The sequence below is a fragment of the Podarcis tiliguerta genome (genome assembly GCF_965153285.1).
Source record: "Podarcis tiliguerta genome assembly, chromosome: 7".
NCBI classification, from domain to species: Eukaryota; Metazoa; Chordata; class Lepidosauria; order Squamata; family Lacertidae; genus Podarcis; species Podarcis tiliguerta.
The window spans coordinates 33,622,002-33,643,736 of record NC_139540.1 but is presented as its reverse complement, the minus strand read 5'-3'; the positions used below and the strand labels follow the sequence as shown (position 1 = coordinate 33,643,736).

At 42.7% G+C, this 21,735-nt stretch overlaps 1 protein-coding gene across 2 annotated transcripts in view; it reads right to left on the bottom strand.

The window, feature by feature from the left end:
- Window positions 1-233: 233 nt before the first annotated feature.
- Window positions 234-21,735, bottom strand: part of CPA6 (carboxypeptidase A6) — a 45,121-nt gene continuing 23,619 nt past the window's right edge. For both annotated transcript variants that reach the window (XM_083451248.1, XM_083451249.1), the window contains 5 exons: window positions 18,962-19,072; window positions 18,292-18,382; window positions 12,473-12,675; window positions 5,764-5,848; window positions 234-1,795 (listed from right to left, as the gene is read on the bottom strand). In XM_083451248.1, coding sequence (XP_083307374.1) covers window positions 1,608-1,795; window positions 5,764-5,848; window positions 12,473-12,675; window positions 18,292-18,382; window positions 18,962-19,072 — 678 coding nt within the window. In that variant the 3' untranslated portion in view covers window positions 234-1,607. The remainder of the gene's footprint in view (window positions 1,796-5,763; window positions 5,849-12,472; window positions 12,676-18,291; window positions 18,383-18,961; window positions 19,073-21,735) is intronic.

Here is a 21,735-nt window from a genome sequence, read left to right as displayed (position 1 = left end):
TCCAAGTAGCGATGGTTGCCAACTTGAATGGCTAAAATATGATTATAAAAATTAACGGAGAAAAAGGCTATCAGTGACTACATGGTAGCTAAATTAATGAGGATGAAAGTGATGTATTTTTGCAGTTTGCAATTTAATTTTGCAAGCCAAAAGAATTGGGAATATATGTTACAGCCCGTCATGGGTGACCATCACTTCTCTTTCAGAATCACAGCAGCAGTAATATCAGGCAATTTTAATTAAAAATGTGCTTTATTTAACAAGCTCTGGTGTTATTCAAAACAAAATATATAAAATTTCCATTTGCAACTGATGTTAGAAGAAGTATCAAGGGAGCAAAGGCCAGTACAGTTGCACATTTTCACCCCAGTCCAAAGAAGGAGTTTCTCATATGGAAGCTCCACCATTTTCTAGATTGGAAAGCACATCTTACTGCATATCCAAATGTGGATGTTGTCCATCTGCATTAATTCCAATTATGTATGACTACAGCTGGATTGGATCACTGTTCCACAACCCCCTAAGCAATAAGGCTCACATATTTTATTCTCCAGGCTAAGTGTGGGCAACTTTCAACAAGCAGGAAAATATGAGGGGGGGAGTGGTGACAGAAAGAGAAAGAGGGTGAGAAAAAAGGTAGGTAGTTGGGAGGGAAAGGAGTGGCAGAAAGAGAAAATTAGTTGTCCCGTCCATGTTACTCTGCTTTCACTTCTGGTATATGACCCCCCCAATGAACTACCACTGAGGGAATGCAGTCTTTGACAAACAAAGGTTGCCCACTCCTTGTACAGTCCATTCTTGCCAAGTCAGAGACGATGTGTTAATTGCTGTGGTAAGCACAACAACAATTATTTATGCTAATAACAGAGGGCCAGGGCTTGTCATGAAGTAGTGATCCTGTGAGCAAGCACTGCTGGGTGGGGCCCCTCAGGCAGGTGGTAAAAATTAGTCCCCAAAGTGGGAGCATGTGATGGGGCTGGCCGGTTGCCAGCATTCCCCAGCCCCTATAAATCTTTGAGTTAACCTGCTTTGGGGGGGGGGGGGCACATGCCATTTTTAAAACTTGCTGTTTGATGCTCTGTAGCTGGTGGAAGAGAAGAGGTCAATAAAACCTGGAACCTGATCAGTAGTTTGGAGGGAGGACTTGGGAAAACGACCCCCTCCTTGACAGGGCTTACATTTATTTTTCATACACTGTCCAAAGAAAATCACACTGGACTCCAACTCCCATCATCCCTGACCTCTGGCCATGCTACCTGTGGCTGACAGGAGTTAGAGTCCCACATTTAAAGGCTACAGGTTCCCCGTCTCTGCTGTACTCTCATCCCCAGCTCTTAGAATTTCTTCGGCCTTGCCAACCCATATTCTTTCCAGCTCAAAACCGATGTCTACACTTGAGTGGTATGATTCCATTATACACATAGCCCTGAATATGTATCACACTCGTCAACCTACATGCAGTGTGAATGTCATCCCCCCCCCCCCCACTTTTATTATCTCCACCAGCAGGACAGATTCTAGGCTCCATTGACTTGACATTGTCTAAGTAATAAACATCTTCAATAACAGTTAAAAAGAAATACAGTTTTGGCCCTTTGCTGCAAACCCTAGTGACATTTTTTCAGCAGATGCATGGTTATATTTTTAACAGCCAGCATGGTCTCTGTGCACGTTGGTTTAATTAGGGTCTCCGGCAGTAGAAATCCAAAATGACCCGTATCACGCAGCTCAAATGCAAACGCATATGGGATGCCATTTTTGTATGCCCAATCCATAGAACTGCCAGAACTCACATCTGGAAAAAGGAAGAGGAAGGAAAAAATAATAATTTTAAGTGATGTGTATGAAAGGACATGCTAGTTCCACAAGTTTATATTTTAAGTTGTTTTTCTAAGCAACTCCAAAGGCGCTAAATGTCTTCAAATCCAGAGATGCCAAAGAGAAAGAAGCTTTGCAAGTTGGACTAAAATTTGATCCAAAAACAGTTTCATCAGCTGATTCTGTAGATGTATGTAGTACAGTGAAAATACCTATATTGCAGGTGGGGCAAGAGGGAGTCCTTCACCTTGCTGCACTATATCTGGTTTGCAATTGAGTTCAAACTGCTGACTACCAAGGCAATTTTGTGCTGGCAGACCTGGTTCTATCAGCTTGCAGTGACCTGAGACAGTAATCCCATCTTCATCCATTTCTATGCTGCTTCTTAGCACTGCATGATGCTGGAGTGGCCCATTTGACAGTACTGGCAAGTTTTAGACTTAGTAACCGCATCAACCTGACCACTTCTCCACTGCTGCAATGACTCAGAGGACCAGGGTTGAAGTAATTAATTTTAACTCTAAAGAAGATCTACGTATTACACAATGGAAAACAAAATAGCATGGATAACATTCTCTACTTTCTCCTTTCACAAAGGTTTCAACTTGCCTTGTGTGTAAGACGATACATGGAAGTTTATTTTCTAAGATCAGGCTCAAGGAAAGGAAAGGCTAGGAAGAAGAACTTCCCTACAATTTACTAACAATGCAATCCTATGCATGTCTAGTCAGATTTAAATCCTACTAAGTTCGATGAAACTTACTGCCAGCTAGGAAAGGATAAACATGTCACTTTCAGTTTCTCATCTTTACAGCCTTAGCTCCAGTTCTCCACATCTCCATTTCATGGAAATCAATCAGCATTTTTCCTGTGAATTTCCCTTACTATACACATTTTATATTCAGTTTTGCACTCTATACACATATTTGCAATGCAGTTTCCCCATATGCATTCCAGCATGCTATTTTCACTAATATATGCATTTATATGCAGCCTTTAGTATATGCATTTTTGTACACATTACTTGGCTGGAGAATTGCACTGAAAATTCGGATAACTGCAAATTTCAATAGCCTTTTATATGTTTTCAGCAATGTGTATTTTATCTGTATTTGTTCTAATTTTTGTGTTCCACATCGAGTCCCAGTTTTGAGCAAAAGGAGGGACGTAAATAAGTATTATTAGAACAACAATAACAATAACAACAACAAATTGTGAAGAATGGATATGGTTTGCATAGTGTTTTGAAAAGTGGGAATCAGGCAAGATCATCTTTAAGCGTCAACTGTATCAAATCCCCCACTTCCTGCTCCCAGGTAAATATGTACAGAACTCCAGCCTTAATCATAACATTTCTCAAGAAGAACATTAATCCCTGTCGCGAGCTGCACTCAGCTTGCTGTGGGCTAGAACACGCTACCTCCCACATTTCCACTGGTGCTGAATGAGTGAAGTGCAATTCTTATTTGTTGTGCTTTCCCACACTGAAGTACTGAATTAAACAAGGGTTGAATGGTGCAATCTGCGGCTAACTACAAGCTGAGCACTCCCACTATAGTCTTCATTAACTATAACAACATCTTTTAAAAATCTATTTTTTAAAACTTAAAAACCTGACACGACATGGCAGTTGCTGTGTGGCTGAAAACAGCATGAGGAAGTATGTTGTTAGAAGTTGGGGCAAGGCGGGGGATGCTTAACCAGGTGGTATGAAAAAACAGAAAAGGCTGCAATCCTATACCCACTTACCCGGCAGTAAGCCTCCTGAACTCAGTGGGGGTTACTTATGGGTAGATGTTTATAGGATTGTGGTGTTGGTTGCCTTAGGGAATGAAGCGTCCTGTTAATACTTTGTCTAGGAAACCGGTGGCAACCTGTGGCCTTACGGATATTGTTACACTTTTAATTCTCATCAACCCCAAGCCAACAGTCAGGGAATTGTAGCCCAGTGGCATCTGAAGGGCCACAGGTGCCCTAGTCCTTGGGCTATGTTCATACCACTTTTCATTTTATACCACTAAATTTTCAGTAGATTGAAGAAAAGCATTTAGTTCTCTCTGCATCCGTTCTTCCAAAGTTTTAGATCAGAACAAACTAAACGAGTGAAGCATATATTCCTTTGCTATATAAAGCTGCTGGATTTCTTTTGTCTATCATAGTTGTCTGGAGACTTCCATTCAGGCTCTGACAGTTATTGAAAATTCAGACTTTAAACATCCCAAACTCCGCTGGGAAGAAGATGAATTTTTAATATTCTGTAAAATATTTCCCTGTTGAAGATATTTTACTTTGGTTTTTTATTGTCTTCAAAATGATTGTGATCTGAGCCCAGAATTCAAAAAGAACATAACCCAGAGTCTGAGTGAATTCTCAGTACATCAATATTCTCTACAAATATGTGATAAGAGACAACCCAGACATCCTTGCAAGCACAAAATACATATGCCCTGATCAGCAAGAGATCTGTGCAAGGAAGCATTTTGTTTCTGTAACCGACCCACATTCAGATATGTGTCTGGATGCCCATCCACACTGTGGTCCTCATTCAGACACCACTGAATGGGCTGAATGTCCCTTTAGATGAATGGGAATTCAACTTGCACCATCAACTGTTAACTTCTGACTAGTTGCCATAACTTGAGCTGGACTGAAAGCTCCATTTGAATAATCACAAACATCATTTATTAAGTCAGTTGTTTCTCAGTGCCCTCTAAAGATCCTCCTATATTGTCTCCAAGAGGCAGAGTGGTGGTTGGGTTTTTTTCTTTTCTGCCAGCCTTAGACTCCATTGCTACAATTACTAGCACATCAAGAAGATCTGGGCTACATGGTTAGGTTTCTTAAATCCCACTTCAGTCATTGGATGGGACCCAAAGCATTGCATGCATAGTTCTGCTCACTCATGAGAGCTTTTCAGCTTTCCTTTCCAGGGACAATCTCCATTCTTACTGAAAAGCCCATCCAAGGTCCTGTGGGCATCCCATGGGGTACAAGAGTCTGGCACATAAAGGGCACATTGCTCCCTCCACTGGACATACATGGAAGTGTTTTTGCTTGTGCACAAGACATGTGTCAGGCTGGCATCTAAATATTGTTATGAGTTTGTGGGGGCAAGATCTCCCTAAATTCTTAGATTTAGTAAATGTTAGGAATAAGTTGATGCTTGGGGTATTAAGGGAAGCTGTCAGACTGCCGAATCCTGTAGTGTCAAAAAAAAAAAAACACCAGTTCAAACCAGTTTTCCATGCTCAGGAAGTCCTTGGGAGAAGAAGGGTCATTAGCAAGAAACAAAGAGAGCAAAATACTGGGCCATTAAGAATGACTGGCAATGTAAATACTGCCAGACAGCAGAGAGGCGGCCTCACTCCAGCTCTGAGTGATCAGCAGAGGCCAATGGTAGCAGACAATGCCCAAGTTTAGGGTTTCAGCTTTGGGTTTTAGGTTGGTGGGAGGTCCTTGAAGCCAGTTGGCAGCAAGAAGGGGAAGGAGGGGCAGAACTCCATACGAGTTGGAGGTGACAGGTTGGGACCAAGAGACACAGAGGATGATTTTTTTTGTTGTCCTTTGAATCTAAAGCTGCTCTTAAGAGGGAAGCCAGACCCTCATAAGATGTGAATGTCCTGCAATCCCTAGGTGCAGGTTGTATATATACATGGCATGTAAATAAAACCATATATGACAAAGACACCACAGTCTCTGCTATGCCCAAAAGGAAACAGAAACTCTAGGTAAGTGTCTGGAACCGCAGAAATCTCGCACCACTAAAAGAGATTAGGATGGTGTGTAACAACATAATGTAAATTTCACGCAGCCGTCTCTTGCTTCTCATAGCAGACTGAACAAAGTTCTTTTTGAAATTGTTTGCTTGCATCTTTACAACATAGCCTACAATGCTAACACAGTACAAATAGAAAACTAATGAACTAGCATACTGGAGAAACTTACACAAAGTGCTGGAGGCAGGGCCATATCGGTATCTTATCCCATAAACTGACTGCAAGGCATTTACAGCATTAAAAGCAGCAGATTCCTGGGAAGGGAACAAAACCAAAAAAACAAACAGAGAGGGAATGAGAGAAACAATTGTAGTTATCCCAAAATTTCAAGTAACATCCAACAATTTAGGACAATGTTCCTCAAACTTGTTTTTACTTCATTCCCATTTCAAAGCTTTCAAAACCCAGCATAAATAATCTGGTTCATATTTTAGCATGTAGAGGTCTTTGTATGCTGCCATATGCCTGTTGCCTGTCACTGCATGTAAGGATATGTGGACTTAAATACTAATTTGAACAATGGCATTAAAAAGGATGCCTCTGACCCCACCCTTAAAGCAGTGAACAAGGATGAACAAAGAAGAAAAGGTTTGTTTTCTATCTTCCCCTTTTTTCTAAGATCATATTGGAATGGTAAGGTAAAAGGTAAAGGACCCCTGGACGGTTAAGTCCAGTCAAAGGCGACTATGGGGTTGTGGTGCTCATCTCGCTTTCAGGCCAAGGGCGCCAGCGTTTGTCCACAGACAGCTTTCCAGGTCATGTGGCCAGCATGACTAAACTGCTTCTGGCGCAACGGAACTCCATGATGGAAAGCAAAGCGCACGGAAACACGGTTTACCTTCCAGCCGCAGCAGTAACTTTTTATCTACTTGCACTGGCGTGCTTTCAAACTGCTAGGTTGGCAGGAGCTGAGAGAGAGCGGCGGGAGCTCACCCCATCGTGGGAATTCAAACTGCCAGCCTTATGATTGGCAAGCCCAAGAGGCTCAGTGGTTTAGACCACAGCGCCACCTGCGTCCCTGGAATGACTGGGCAATTAAAGAAATCAGCAAGGATCCTCTGCCTGGATGCTTACAATCTATGCATGGGTTGGCTGCAGAAAAAGAAAGATCCTACCCCTGCCTCGAACTTCATGCTCTGCTTCCAACGGGTCTCCAATTCACCTTATGAGAATAGTTAATTTTGTGCAAGAGTGGGGAACCTTTTGGTCCAGCATGCCAGATCTTTATATTCTCCCATGCCTGCAGGTTAACTTTGACAGGTGGGTGGTACACTGGTACCTGCCCCAGATTCCCAGGATCTTCATGACATTAAGGCTACTTTTCAGATGTCTACTGAGAATCTCCATCCAATTCACACTCAACAATATGCAGTTCCAGAGCGACAAGGCTGGGCTCATTGAAACACTCAGAATATCATTATATTTAAGTGATTTCAGTAGCAGAGTTGTTTCTGTCCAGGATATGAAAAAGAAAGGGATTTATCTTGACAAGAACCATTCACTATGCAGAAATATCCCTGAATTATATTTTGCAGTTGCAACAGCCAGTCTGTGACGGGAACCAACTTTCAAAAAACTTAATTATGATGTTACAGATAAGGGAACTGCTGAGACTCTGCTTCTGTATTTCTATATATTTTACATTTGAGAACCAAACAAGAGAGTATATACAGAGTGCCCAGATGTGCTGACATTTTTGGATACCTCTAGATAGCTGGGGGTAACAGTTATGAAGAGTCACAGCAGATGTCCGCCATGACACGAAGAAATAGGTGGAATTTATACAGTACTAGGTAAAATAGTTGAAGAAATGTGTAGCTACTTGCCCACAAGGATAACAACCATTCTGTCACACATCTATTACTAAATGGTTTTAATACATTTTTCTATGCAGTATGATTTCCATTCTGGTCTTCTGCTGCCTTACCTTGGTTCCCTCACACCCAAGCAGGGTTTGTGAAATATACTCAGAGTCGAGAGTGGATTTCATGCTCTTTATTCAGCTCATAGTGGTGAGGAGGGAAATGAAAGTCCCCTCAAAGTATCTGCTTTATATACATTATTTACACAATGGGCTGCACGTGATTGGTTAATTCCGGAATTCTCCTGTAGGCCAATCAGGCTGTGGATTCACCTCTATCTGGAGCTGGATTGGGTGGCTCCTGCCGACCAATCATACTTCTGCATTGTTCTAGGACCAATCAGACTGCTGCATTCTGAATCCTATTGTTCTAGGACCAATCAGACTGCTGAAGTTTGGATCCTATTCAACTCAGTACATAACAGTTTGGCTCCCAAAATCATTCACCTCATTTGTCACTCTGGTCGTGAGACGCCACTCATTGAAAACCTTACACTGGCTTCCTGTCCACTCCCAGACCCAGCAAAAGCTTATTGACTGTGCTTTCAAAGTCCTCCATGGCCTTCAATACATCCTGCCCATGATCTTTGCTTCTCCATCTTCACAACCTTCTGCTGTCTGAACTAGTTCTCCTCTTCCCTCAAAAGACTCCACCCTTTCTCCCTTGCTGCCCTGGAAGCTTAGATTTGCCTCCCAAAACACCTGTCTGATACCACCACTATCTTCATTCAAAGCCTTTGGCTCAACCCATCATTTATCACAGTTCCCACAACTTACCCTGTAATGAGTAATCCTAACCCTGCTTACATAAAGGAAGCCCCACTGAATTCCAGCTTGCAGCCTAATCATGTGCAGCTGAAAGAACTGGATATTCTTTCCCTGTGAACCCTGCATCCTTCCTTGGTTGCTTCCTCTGTGTCAGACTCTAAGCTCAAGGTGGGGATCAGTTCCCTTGTATTCTGCAAAGCTCATTACAGTTATTGATTTATAAATATTATAAATGGTGACAGGACTGATGGTAGTGGAAGACTATGGACTGTGGAGACAGAAATAGCTGCATTCCCATTCTTTCTTCTCCCCCCAAGTTTTATTCTCTGGTCTAAGTGCTATTCTCATACAGGGAACCACAGAAGAAGAAGCAGGAGGCTGACTGAGCTCTGTTGTGCTATCATGGGAAGACAGATTCTAGGTTTCTAAATAGGGATGCGCCTGCAGTTCCACATCTGTTAACTAGGTTGCCATATGAGAGGTCACTAATTTTATGCATTGCTGATCCATATATGGAAATCAGGGATGGACAGAACAGTCTGTTTCTGATCCATGTCGGTACTGCAGATGTTCATTCATAAGGTTCATTTTGTCCGGTTTCCACATTAATCTCATATATATATATATATATATATATATATATATATATACACACGAACACTTATATTTAAACATGTATTGAAGTAACCTATTCTATCTCAAAATATGTATTGAAATACATATTTATCTGAATTTGATTATTATTTTTCAGCTGCTGTTGAAAATTTGGAGAAGAGCAAAATCAGAAAGATAATTACATACCAATTCACACATTCATCCAGAAGGTGTCAATTTGCATCAGAATCTATAGAAATAAAATTCCTCAAGCACCCTGGTTTCTCCTTTGGATGTGTTCTGTGAATGAGGATGTGTATGTATATGTGTTTGTGTGTGTGTGTGTGTGTGTGTGTGTGTGTGTGCAGAGTGACTGTCCTAATGCAAGGTCTGAAGTACTTTGTGCTTCAGCTCAGGTCTCTGTTGAGATAGTGTCTGGATGAATGACTGCCTGGGAGTGATGCTGCCCCAAGTTCCATGGTGGGATATTAATATAATAAATAAAAATAAAGGGCTGTATTCAACTAAGTCCTACTCAGAGGAAACCCTAAGTTAGCCATGTCCGTTACCTTAATAGGTCTGCTGTGAGTAGGACTTCTTATATCATCATCATCATAAAAATAATTTATTATTTATACCCCGCCCATCTGGCTGAGTTTCCCCAGCCACTCTGGGCGGCTTCCAACAAAATATTAAAATACAATAGTCTATTAAACATTAAAAGCTTCCCTAAACAGGGCTGCCTTCAGATGTCTTCTAAAAGTCTGGTAGCTGTTCTTCTCTTTGACATCTGGTGGGAGGGCGTTCCACAGGGCAGGTGCCACTACCGAGAAGGCCCTCTGCCTGGTTCCCTGTAACTTGGCTTCTCGCAGCGAGGGAACCGCCAGAAGGCCCTCGGCGCTGGACCTCAGTGTCCGGGCTGAACGATGAGTGTGGAGACGCTCCTTCAGGTATACGGGACCGAGGCCGTTTAGGACTTTAAAGGTCAGCACCAACACTTTGAATTGTGCTCAGAAACGTACTGGGAGCCAATGTAGGTCTTTCAAGACCGGTGTTATGTGGTCTCGGCAGCCACTCCCAATCACCAGTCTAGCTGCCGCATTCTGGATTAGTTGTAGTTTCCAGGTCACCTTCAAAAGTAGCCCACAGAGCGGATTGCAGTAGTCCAAGCGAGAGATAACTAGACCATGCACCACTCTGTGTGAATACCTTTTAATTCTATATTTAAACAAAATGACTTTTGCTCCTGAGAGCATCATTGCTGTGAATCCTCGACAAACCCTATCCCATGATACTGATAACCCTTAAGGTCCAATCCCATCCCAGTCCCACTGTCATACAACTGCACTTCAGATCCCCTGACCCTGGTTACTGAAAGAAATCGTTTTATAAATTAAATAACCATCTCCCCAAAAGACTGAAATAGACTACACATGGACATGTCTGCCCTGTAAAACGCAGTCAAAGACAATACTTAAATGTGGGGAGTTGTGTATCCTTTTCTCCAGTTTCAATGCCCTAAATAATTTAGTGCACTAATTCAAAGAGTGGCTGGCTGCACAGTTCCGTCTAGTATGCTGGACAGAAGCCTGTTTGCCTTCAGCTCAGAAATTATTAAAGAGTCCCCTCATTTCTGAATACTGAAGCCCATAGTAAAGCTTTCATCTGTTGGCCAATCTCAACATGCAAAATAAATCTGAGGATCTGGTGCTTGTGAAGTTTGCCTCAGGGGATGGAAATGGAAAGGAAATCCTTTGTGATTCTGCTTTGCAGCTCAGCGCCGTTCACAATAAACTGAGATCACATCTTACATGGTTGTTGACGGCATGGGTAAACGTGCCTCTCTTTTGTTTTCTGTGCAACTGCATTGTCCTTGGGTATTTGATATTTGTGCAAGTGCACTTGATGGCTTGCTAGCTTTCATTGCAGTTCTTCATCATGTTTCCTTCTTCCTCACCACCAATGTGAAAACAGAGTGACATGGCCTTTTGACATATCTCTTGACATGAGGGTGTTGTTCTCCTGCTGTGCCTCGTGCTGCAATTTGCTACTGGACAGAGAATGTGCATAGAATACAGGGGATCCACTGGAGACCAAACAGTTCAGGCGAGACCTTCACCTTTCTGCCAAGTGTGGAGAAGAGCAGGGGATCTCTTGCACCAAGCCCTGACTTTGGTCCAAGAATGATGCTCTGTGATATTGCAAATGATCTCCGATGCACCTCTTTGGCTCACATGTTTTTGGTATCCTTCAAAACATTCTTAGACGAAGCAATCAGTTGCATTGCTTCAGAGGTTCCCTTCTCAACTGCAAGTAGCACTGACTGAGAGCACGTAATCTGTTGCCTAGCAATTCCCATAATACATTCTCTTCCCATAGAACAGATATTAGCATAGCTATATGGATAGTGAAAGCACTGACTGAAGTTTAAGGGGGCAAGGAAACAGAGTCTAACCTCAAGTTAGATGGGCATTTTTGATTGGCTTTTTAAATCCCTGGCTGCCTTTGTCACAGTATTTTGGGCACTCATCTAACTCCTGCCAGATCCGGCGCCACAAAATCTTTCTGCAACATTCCTAATGTTTTGCACTATCTCTCTTGGACCCTCAAATGAAGCATATTGTTTATTGTATTCATTACTGACTATATAAGGGGACGCGGGTGGCGCTGTGGGTAAAACCTCAGTGCCTAGGACTTGCTGATCGTATGGTCGGCGGTTCGAATCCCCGCAGCGGGGTGAGCTCCCATCGTTCGGTCCCAGCTCCTGCCCACCTAGCAGTTCGAAAGCACCCCTAAGTGCAAATAGATAAATAGGTACCGCTTTATAGCGGGAAGGTAAACGGCGTGTGCTGCGCTGGTGCAGGCTCGCCAGAGCAGCTTCGTCACGCTGGCCACGTGACCTGGAAGTGTCTGCAGACAGCGCTGGCTCCCGGCCTCTAGAGTGAGATGAGCGCACAACCCTAGAGTCTGCCAAGACTGGCCCGTATGGGCAGGGGTACCTTTACCTTTACCTTTTACTGAACATATAACAATTACATTGGATGATATGCCCATGCATAAATATGAAGTATAACTACTTTGAACTGAGAGTCACACACCAAGCAGCAGCAGAAGAGGAGTTTGGATTTGATATCCCGCTTTAGCACTACCCTAAGGAGTCTCAAGGCAGCTAACAATCTCCTTTCCCTTCCTTTCCCACAACAAACACTCTGTGAGGTGAGTATAAGACACCCCCTATTTTGGGGGACTCCAAATTAAGAAAATGGGGGGGGGGGAGATTGCCCAGAGTTGCTGAGCTTTTTTTAGGGGGGGAATCCGGAAAATCGCTCACCTGCCTGACATATGCTGCCACTCGCACACATCGCAAGTCGCCCATCATCTGTCCCCTCCAATCGCCCGCAGCGACAGCTAGTCAACACCACCCCTTGCTGCAGCCACCAATAACACACCCAATAGCCGCAGACAATCTCCGGCTCGCGGCAGCAAACAATCCCACGTCCCCCCTATGCACTATCCGTGTATAAGACGACCCCCAATTTTTTTTACATAACTTTAAAATAAAAGAAACATTGTCTTATACATGGAAAAATACGGTACTTTCTTCAAATTCAAAGTGATCCGCAAGGATTCAAAATTCTTCAAATCCCATACTTACCACACAGCTGAAATTTGGAATAGTCGCATACTTGTAAGAGTAGGGATACAACAACATCTGGGCATACGCATGAAAGGACAGGTAAGCTTTTATTTGTTTCCGGTGTTGGCGAAGAAAGTGAGCTACAGCCTTCACTTCTGGCTCAGATTCAGGGAAAGGACCACAGTACGTGTCGTCGCAGGGGTGGGTGGAAGCCCCTTCCTCTGCGTGTTGAAAAGAAAAAGAAGACCAAATTAAACCCACAACATTTAAATTGGAAGCAAGGAAAACCGCCCACAGGTATCGTGCTGGTGCTGATGGGGCTCTGTTTTTATTAAAAGAAACTCTCTTGAACACACACACACATACAAAAAGGAATAGAAAGGACCAGTTGGCCAAAACCACTTTGCTGCCTGAGGCCAAGGCAGGGCTGACGTTAGGGAGAGTAAGGTAACAGCATCTTTCAGCAAATGCTGGTGGGCAGCAGAAGGAGCTGCTGGAGGACAGAATGGTGCGAGCCACATGGCTTGTCCTGCACCCCCATAACTATCTTACTGTCCTCAGGTGCACTGGAGGACATTATCCTATTGCCCATGCGGAAAGTAAGATTGAACTGCCATTCTAGTGCGTTTCTGTACATTGAATGGTGGAGGTACCATCAGGCAGCAAAATATATTGGGCTGGGCAAAGGTGAAGTCCATTATATATGGGCTGACTGCTGAATCTCACTTTCAACCCTGGCAAATGGAAAGTGCACCTGAGTTCGACAGGCTCACTTAGATGGGCGCAGGGGGGTGCTGTATGACACAGCAGCTCTGTCCTCCAACACTGAGTTGCACAAAGGTTTGTTTTTTATCGGTTTGGACAAAGGATTTGGCCTAAATCAGAACTTGAAGCCCTTCCACTGAGGCTGTTTAAACTGAAGGCGTTATTTAAACCAGGTTGGATCGTGCCTGAAACCTTTCTTGTAGTAGCTTCAATACTTCAGAATAGTCATGCCAATTAAAAGAACAGAAGTGGATGGAGTTTTTGTTTGTACCAGCACATATGTTACGACTACAGGAGTGCAGATGCAACATTCCCAAAACACTAACCATGGCTTAGTCACAGGGAGGTTTACCAGTTTCTGATCTGTTAATGGTTAGCATGATGTCCTTTATGTTCTTTGTGTAACTGGCTTGGGTTTAACACACAAAAATATTTTTTTTCCAGGAATTCTGCATAACAATGAGACCTTGACTGCTGCATTTTTGCTGCCACAAGGGGCTTATTAAACACTCCTTTTAATAAATACCATTTGCATAAAATGTACTTTAAATAGTAAGGGGATGAGAACCAGCATTGCATGACGTTCCTTAAAAATATGAAGTATAATAGGCTATATAATTAGCATAATAACTCAGAAGTAGCTAAATAGCACTTGTATGGTCTGAGGAACTAAGACACGAGAACTTCTCTTCATGGCCATCAGTGAAAAAATGCAAAGATTATCTTTGTCTGAGCTCAGATGGGCACTTTGTGGTAGCGAGGGCATGTGGTATACTCTCTGCTAAACAGACAGCCACCAAGTAATCTAACTCAAGAGAATCATCTCCTAATTTCTTATCAAATGCTATAATTCAGTTGTTTTCAAACCTTCTCGCTTCAGGAAAGTATTCCCATATTGTCTGGCTTGAAAAGACCCACATTAGTTCAAATTGAGCTGTTTAGATGTCTAGTCTGCTCTTCCAAAACTTTTCTTGAGGCAGCTTTGGATCTTTGCCAATATAATGGATTGGTGTTCTTCATTTTGCAGCTGTTAAAAGACTTATCCTTACCTCCTGTTGCTGCTGCTGATATTAACTAGCACAGATGAAATTGAGTTTATACCAGGCTAGAGAAAGTTAGGTATGGATGCTTCTATTCATGACCATCCTGCCACAACCTGTAAATCATGGGTAGGCAAACTAAGGCCCGGGGCACCAGATCCGGCCCAATTGCCTTCTAAATCCGGCCCATGGATGGTCCAGGAATCAGCATGTTTTTATAGGAGTAGAATGAAACCTTTTATTTAAAATGCATTTCTGAGTTATTTGTGGGGCCTGCCTGGTGTTTTTACATGAGTAGAATGTGTGCTTTTATTCAAAATGCACCTCTGGGTTATTTGTGGGGGCATAGGAATTTGTTCATTCCCCCCCCCCCAAAAAAAAAATATAGTTCAGCCCCACTCAAGGTTGGAGGGACAGTGCTCCTGAAAAAGTTTGCTGACCCCTGCTGTAAATGGTAGTTACAAGATCTAATCAAAGACTGGGTCACACTGACTTATGGCTCCTTTGTTTCAGTAGAGACTCCAAGTCTCATATGTGATGGGATTCTCTAATGGGGCCACGAAACCAATTTGCTACTGCCTGAGAACATGGCACAATGCAATATAGCTGTTATTGCATGGCTTACCTCAGATGGTTACTTCCTTAAGGTTACAAAGTCAGGAGAGGATTCTTTCAGACAGAAACAAAGCAATAAATTATTGTTTTTAGATGGATTTGATCATTATTTTACAGCATTTATATATGGGATGATTAACCTCAATATTTTACTAGCTATGATTTGGAGCTGACTCAGGTAAATTGTATACTTAACTTTGGTAGGCTAAGCTGATAGCAGCTGTTCCAATTTCCTATCGAACCAATAGAATCTCTGTGTACTACTCCTGTATCATCCCCGCAATTATGAGGAACACAAATATTAAAAGAGAAATGCTAGCTGCCATGCACAGCTATGCAGTTCTTTATATTATTACTATATTATCTAATGTTTTTCATTCAGATAAGGTTTTCGAGTTTAGGTGGGGAAGGATAAGAAGGAATTCAGTAAATGTCAGCTATTGTCAAATGCCAGAGTTACTGTCACAACAAGACAATAAAAACCCAGGAAATGACAGAATTGCTCTACAAGGTTGTTTCAGAAGATGGTCGAATTGTTCATCACCCACTGCAGGAGACAATCATTAAAGTGAACTCGATATGTTGTGCTTTCTTGAGATGGATGAAGGAACGAAAACAGAGCATATGGGTTGAAAAACTTGATAGTGGCTTTCATATTGATGCAAAGAGATGGAACAGTGGATAACCTGTAATGTCCCAACTACATAGGCTGAGAGAGATGGCATTATCTGCTTCTGTCATGAACCCAGAGACTCAGACCCAGTGTCTGAGGGCCCAGTAGCGCAAATGGAAGAGCACCACCACTAAACTATAACCCCAGCTCCCCTAGCCCCAAGTTACCAGAAACCCTGGACCCCAAATCTGGATTTGTGCCAGAGGAGAATTTACCAGCTTCTATGTTGTTGTTTTCCATAAAAATAAAGAAAATATGTATATTTAAAACCTGGGACTTTTTGCTTTCAAACCATATGATCTACAACTGAGCTTCTCAAAAATAAACAGTCTGGGTGTGTAATAATGTTGCCTATATGTATGTCATTAGTAAAATTAGAGACACAAATGAAACAAATAACTCCATCCCATGTGTACCCTAGACTGTAAAGCCATAGATCTTAGACTGGAGATATTCCTACTTGCATTAGAGTAAGGAGTAAGCCACAAGAGGTAAGCGCTGTGTCAAGGTGCTTATGCCATAAAGGAAGGGAAACAGAGCTGACACAGAAATGTTGCCTTAAAGGAAAAGAAACAGTCTCGCTCATTGAATGCCAAACATGTGCAGAAATGCAAAAACAGGATTCGTGCTCAAAACCTACCTGCCCTCAGGCACCTGTTAAGAATTTCAAGGCCTGGAAACTGGAGATGGAACTAAGACATCTCCATGAGAACACAGAGTGAAGGTTGTTTTTCTGAATAAAAACAGGTCAAGATAATACAAACTATGACTTCCTTGTTCACGTTTCTTTTTTGTCTCTTTGAGAGAGGCAATGTAAGATGACAAATGTTCATGGGATTCGGAGCAAAGGACTTTCAAGCTCTAATTCTGTCATAGTTGTTGGCTTGCATTGTATCCTTGGGCAAATATGCAGCAGTTCTATGTCTCCATTTTACTTCTGAAAAATCACTGACATCAAAAAAGAACTATTCTAAGAATCAGCTATCTATAGGACAGCACGTTTGGGGGGGGGAGGATGCACATGGGAGTGCCATCTGAGCAGAGCAAGCACGGACGTTTATATTGATGTGAAAGGTAAAAACTAACTGAAATGAGGGATGAATTCCCGCCTGGGTTGAACACATTTGATGTAATAACAAGCAATATATAGATAAGAGAGCCAACCAGATGCAAATCGGTTCTTCATGTCTTCAAAAAAAGGCAACTGAGTTTCAGAATTAAAAAATTTACTCACTTCATTCTCTTCTGTTTTGTTGTGCAACAGGGGATTAAAGGAATGAAGGAGACCAGAGGCACTGGCATAGATTCACTAGGCAACCGTGAGGCAGTCTCTCAGTTTCTTTAGGCTATAATATGAACTAATTAAGTATAAATTAATTAGAATGGGCCTAAGATGTGGAGCTGTGAATCAGGAAGTTCCTGCTTTGAATCTCATCTCTCGTTTTGAACACAGCAGGTAGCCATTGGCAATCTACTCTCGCTCTTGGCTTCAACCTTCCCATCTGCAATATGGAAGGTAATAGCAATAGTGACTTGACTTTACAGGGATGTTGTATGTATTACAGCTAAATAATAAACTTTGAACACTTGAAAGCGCTATACAAATGGTAAGGTAATAAATTTTATTATAATTTTTATTAATTGCATACATGGGCTGCTGATTAGTCACATACTGTGCTTTTTTTCTGGAGGGACACAGGCGTATGCATACCCCTAAACATTTTGTGAATCTAAGTTTGGCCTCATTGAGGGGCAGTATTTCAATATGAGTAGGAAAATGAGTTTTCCCAGTAGTGATGTATGGAAGTGAGAGCTGGACCATAAAGAAGGCTGATCGCCGAAGAATTGATGCTTTTGAATTATGGTGCTGGAGGACTCTTGAGAGTCCCATGGACTGCAAGAAGATCAAACCTATCCATTCTTAAGGAAATCAGCCCTAAGTGCTCACTGGAAGGACAGATCCTGAAGCTGAGACTCCAATACTTTGGCCACCTCATGAGAAGAGAAGACTCCCTGGAAAAGAACCTGATGTTGGGAAAGATGGAGGACACAAGGAGAAGGTGACGACAGAGGGCGAGATAGTTGGATAGTGTTCTCGAAGCTACCAGCATGAGTTTGACTAAACTGTGGGAGGCAGTGGAAGACAGAAGTGCCTGGCGTGCTCTGGTCCATGGGGTCACGAAGAGTCGGACACAACAACAGGAAAATGAGAGTACCCCTAAACATTTTTTTAGGGAAAAAAGCACTGGTCACATCAATTATTTGAAACCCACAAAACTTTGTAGTTCTCTAGTGGGTTATTATGCCTACATCTAGTCCCATATTGAGGCCTACAGCGCTAAACTGCAAAGTCCGATGGCATATCCCCCAACATTCCTCAAATAAAAATAGGGACATTCTATCCTGCATCAGTGCCCCTTCCCACACCCGCCATATACGCACACTGCCAATGGAATACGGGGGGGGGGAAAGGGCGGGGCTGACTGAGCTGCCCCAGTAGGACTTGCATTTAAGCATGGATATAATTCTAGGCCAGGGATTGTTGCTTCTTTCTTTCTGCTTGCACCAGGTGAGGAGTGAAGTGTGATTGATCTCTGTGTTTATAGTGAAACTGTTAACCATGGTTTGATTTGTTTCGCAACCTGGATCATATCCAATAAAAATTTGCAGTGCACTTTAATATCCTAGATAATAAAATTGCTCCATAGCTTGCTAATTCAAATACAGGCTAATTCTAGACTTACCACACCATTTCACCTTCCAGTTACGATTGGCATCTACGCCATGGCAACGGAATCTTGAATTCTTTGATCTTGTTTTTCTCCAAAATCGATCCTATCCATAATTGTTTAGAACATGGAAAGACAACATATATATTGGTTAAAAAAAGCATCATGTGCATATTAACAAATTCTTGTAAAGATACTTTATGAACTCCCTCCCCAAACACATATTTTGAAACACAGGCAGCTCTTAACTTATGCTGGGGTTAAGTTCCAGGGATAGTCCGTAAAGCCAGAACTGTGTATAGTCAAAACACATTAGGTTCAATGGTGGGTGGGATTGCCAAAGTCCTTGTTCCTGGATATCCACTATCTTCCTTATTTTTTACTTTGGCCAAGTGCATAAAGCTGAATGTGCACGAGTTAAATGCAAGCATGTTGCAAATTACCTGTCCTTGACTGCATTCGTAGAATCACAGAATTGTAGAGGTGGAAGGGATCCCTAGGGGTCATCTAGTACAACCCCCTGTTATGCAGAAATCTCAACATGCAGTCCCCCATTCAATTTTAAACCATTCCAGATCCTACAATGTGCTAGCAGTTTTACTGCTGCTCTACAAGGAGGATATCAGTAAAAATATATACTGAATTCTAACTCTACTAATACCTTAATGCTGGAAACATGACTTACCTGGGTCCAGCTAAAATGGTATCCATCCACATTAAAAATAGGCATGATGTAGAAATACAGTTGATTTAACATTCTTCTCATGGCTGGGTCACTTTGATAGGTCTGGAGAGCCTATGAATGGGCAAAAGAATAATCAAAGTAATGTTTGTAATCAAAAACCCATAGGAACCATCCTGAACCCTTCATATATATATCAGCTTCAGGTGGGGGACGGGACACACGAAGTAATAATCAGAACTGCAGAGCAGGACAAGAAACATAAGGCATGCTAGAGCTCAGATAGATTTTGGTGCTCAAGCAAAGTTCTACTAAGACATGCATCCACAAACTAGGATAATGCCATTAAAAAGAAACTCTACTTCTTTGTTGCCAAAGTTCCACTATTCTGGAATGGCGTAAAAAACCCACCATTCCAGTGCCATTAATCTAGTTCCTGTCTTCAGATATTATTGGGCAACATGGAACCAGATGACCTGGAAGCAGCTCCCACTCCAGCCTGAGTCAGGCCTAGGTCAACAAATAAAATAGTAAGTAGATAGAGATTTAAGAGCACAGCTAACAATCTGCAGATAACTAGGTCTACTACTGCAGTCTACAGGGTCTGAGCACTGCTATGATCCATGGATGCTGAACTGATTCATTATGGCATACAGAAGTATATTTGCCTCGCAACAATTCATATTTGCAAGTAAAATACATGGAAGAGCATTAAAACTTAATGGATTCTGGGGTGTCTATGCCCCACTGATTAATAATTTCACAGCAGTCTGGTGATGGTTGTTTGAAAATTCCTTCATGCAGGAGCTTCTACTGTGAAGCCCATCTCCCCCTCACCCCCCAAAATCAGGTTTGTAAAACTTCATTTATGTCCATGAATGTTTTTCATTCAGAATTAAATTCAGTTGCCGTGTCCCATAATGATTGCATGTGAAACTGAAAACAATATATAACTGAATTTAAAAAAACAAAACTGTTTATTCATAAAAAGCCCATAGAATCACTTGTTACATAAGGGAACTGATTAGGTTCGTACTTTCTGCAGCAAGGTTAGAGATATTGGTATATTTGTGGTACTGGAAATTATGGAATATTGCATTCTCAGAGAGACTGACACAGCAACTTGGCTCATCCAAAGGAAATGCCGAGGAGGACAATTTTTATAAAATGCAATATAGCTTTTAGCTGCCAGAAACAGCATTCAAATGACATCTCCAGCACAGTGGTGCAGCTACATAACATTAGACCCTAGATTTAGGCCACATTCCCACCATACATATAAAGCTCTATGGTAGCACTTTAGCAGTCATGGCTTCCCCCAAGAATTCTGGGAGCTGTAGTATGTTAAGGGTGCTGAGAGTTGTTAGAAGACCCCCTATTCCCCTCACAGAACAACAGTTCCCAGAACTCCCTGGGAAGAGAGATCGGCACTTGAACTACTCTGAGAATGTGATGGGTGATGGGAGTTGTAGTCCCATAACAGCCGGAGGGCCAGAGGTTAGCCACTCTTGCTGTACACCTTCCAGTTATGCTATATTTATTCTCCTCCTGTATTCCTTGTATTGTTTTGAAGTAGATAAACACACAATGTCATGGCAAAGATTTGGAAACTGCCATAGTTATTTGCAAAAGCATGTATGGCATGCCTCACTGTGGCAACAGCAGGTAGTGCACCCTATCTTTTAAATGAATGCTTAGCAAGCTAATCATTGCTGAACATATTTCATATTTATTACAGTTTTATCTCCTCCCTTTCTCCAAGGAAGTGAGAAGGTGTGCAAGGCTCCCTATCCCAAACCATTTTATCCTGTCAATAACCCTGTGAGATAAGGTTAAGCTGCAAGACAATTACCGCGACGGGTGAGCTCCCGTTGCTCGGTCCCTGCTCCTGCCAACCTAGCACTTAGAAATCACGTCAAAGTGCAAGTAGATAAATAGGTACCACTCCGGCAGGAAGGTAAACGGCGTTTCCATGCGCTGCTCTGGTTCGCCAGAAGCGGCTTAGTCATGCTGGCCACATGACCCAGAAGCTGTACGTCGGCTCCCTTGGCCAGTAAAGCGAGATGAGCGCCGCAACCCCAGGGTCGGTCACGACTGGACCTAACGGTCAGGGGTCCCTTTACCTTTATAGCTGAGTAGAAATTTGAACCATGGTCTTCCTAACCCTAGTTCAGCTGTCCAACCGTCACATACATCTCAAAAGGACTGGAAAATTCGCCACATATCAGTGCATAGAGAGCAACATGTAAGAGCTAGATCACTGTGTGAAGGGGTGTAGCTAGCTGCTCTGGCGCCAGGAGCGGCAGGGTTGGGGTTAGCCACCCACAGGGGCACCGCGGCAATCTGCCCAGGGGATGGCGCAGCGAGCTGCCCACAGAGTCCGCCGGGCAGACGCAAGCAAGCCCCATGCTGCTGTTTCCGGCAGCGTGGGGCCCTGAGCCACCACTTCACTCCCAGGAGAGACACGTGGCTCATGCGCACTGCAAGCCAGGCCCCGCGGTAAGTGCCAAACCCCGCTGTGTGCCATTCTGTCACCCCCCTCAATGATGACACCCGGGTGGCCCACACCCCCGTCCTACGCCCCTGACTGTGTGTGCAGTACACAGCACGAGCAAAAAGAGTGCACTGAACCAAGATGGCAAGAAAGCAAATAGCTCCAGGTGACCCAAGTAAGTGAGCTAGGCTATGTCTTTACTCCCTTCAAGGGTAACTGGCAAAATGCATTTAAAACAGTATCTTGTGTTAGATTTACCACCGAGCAAAAACTACCCACCAAA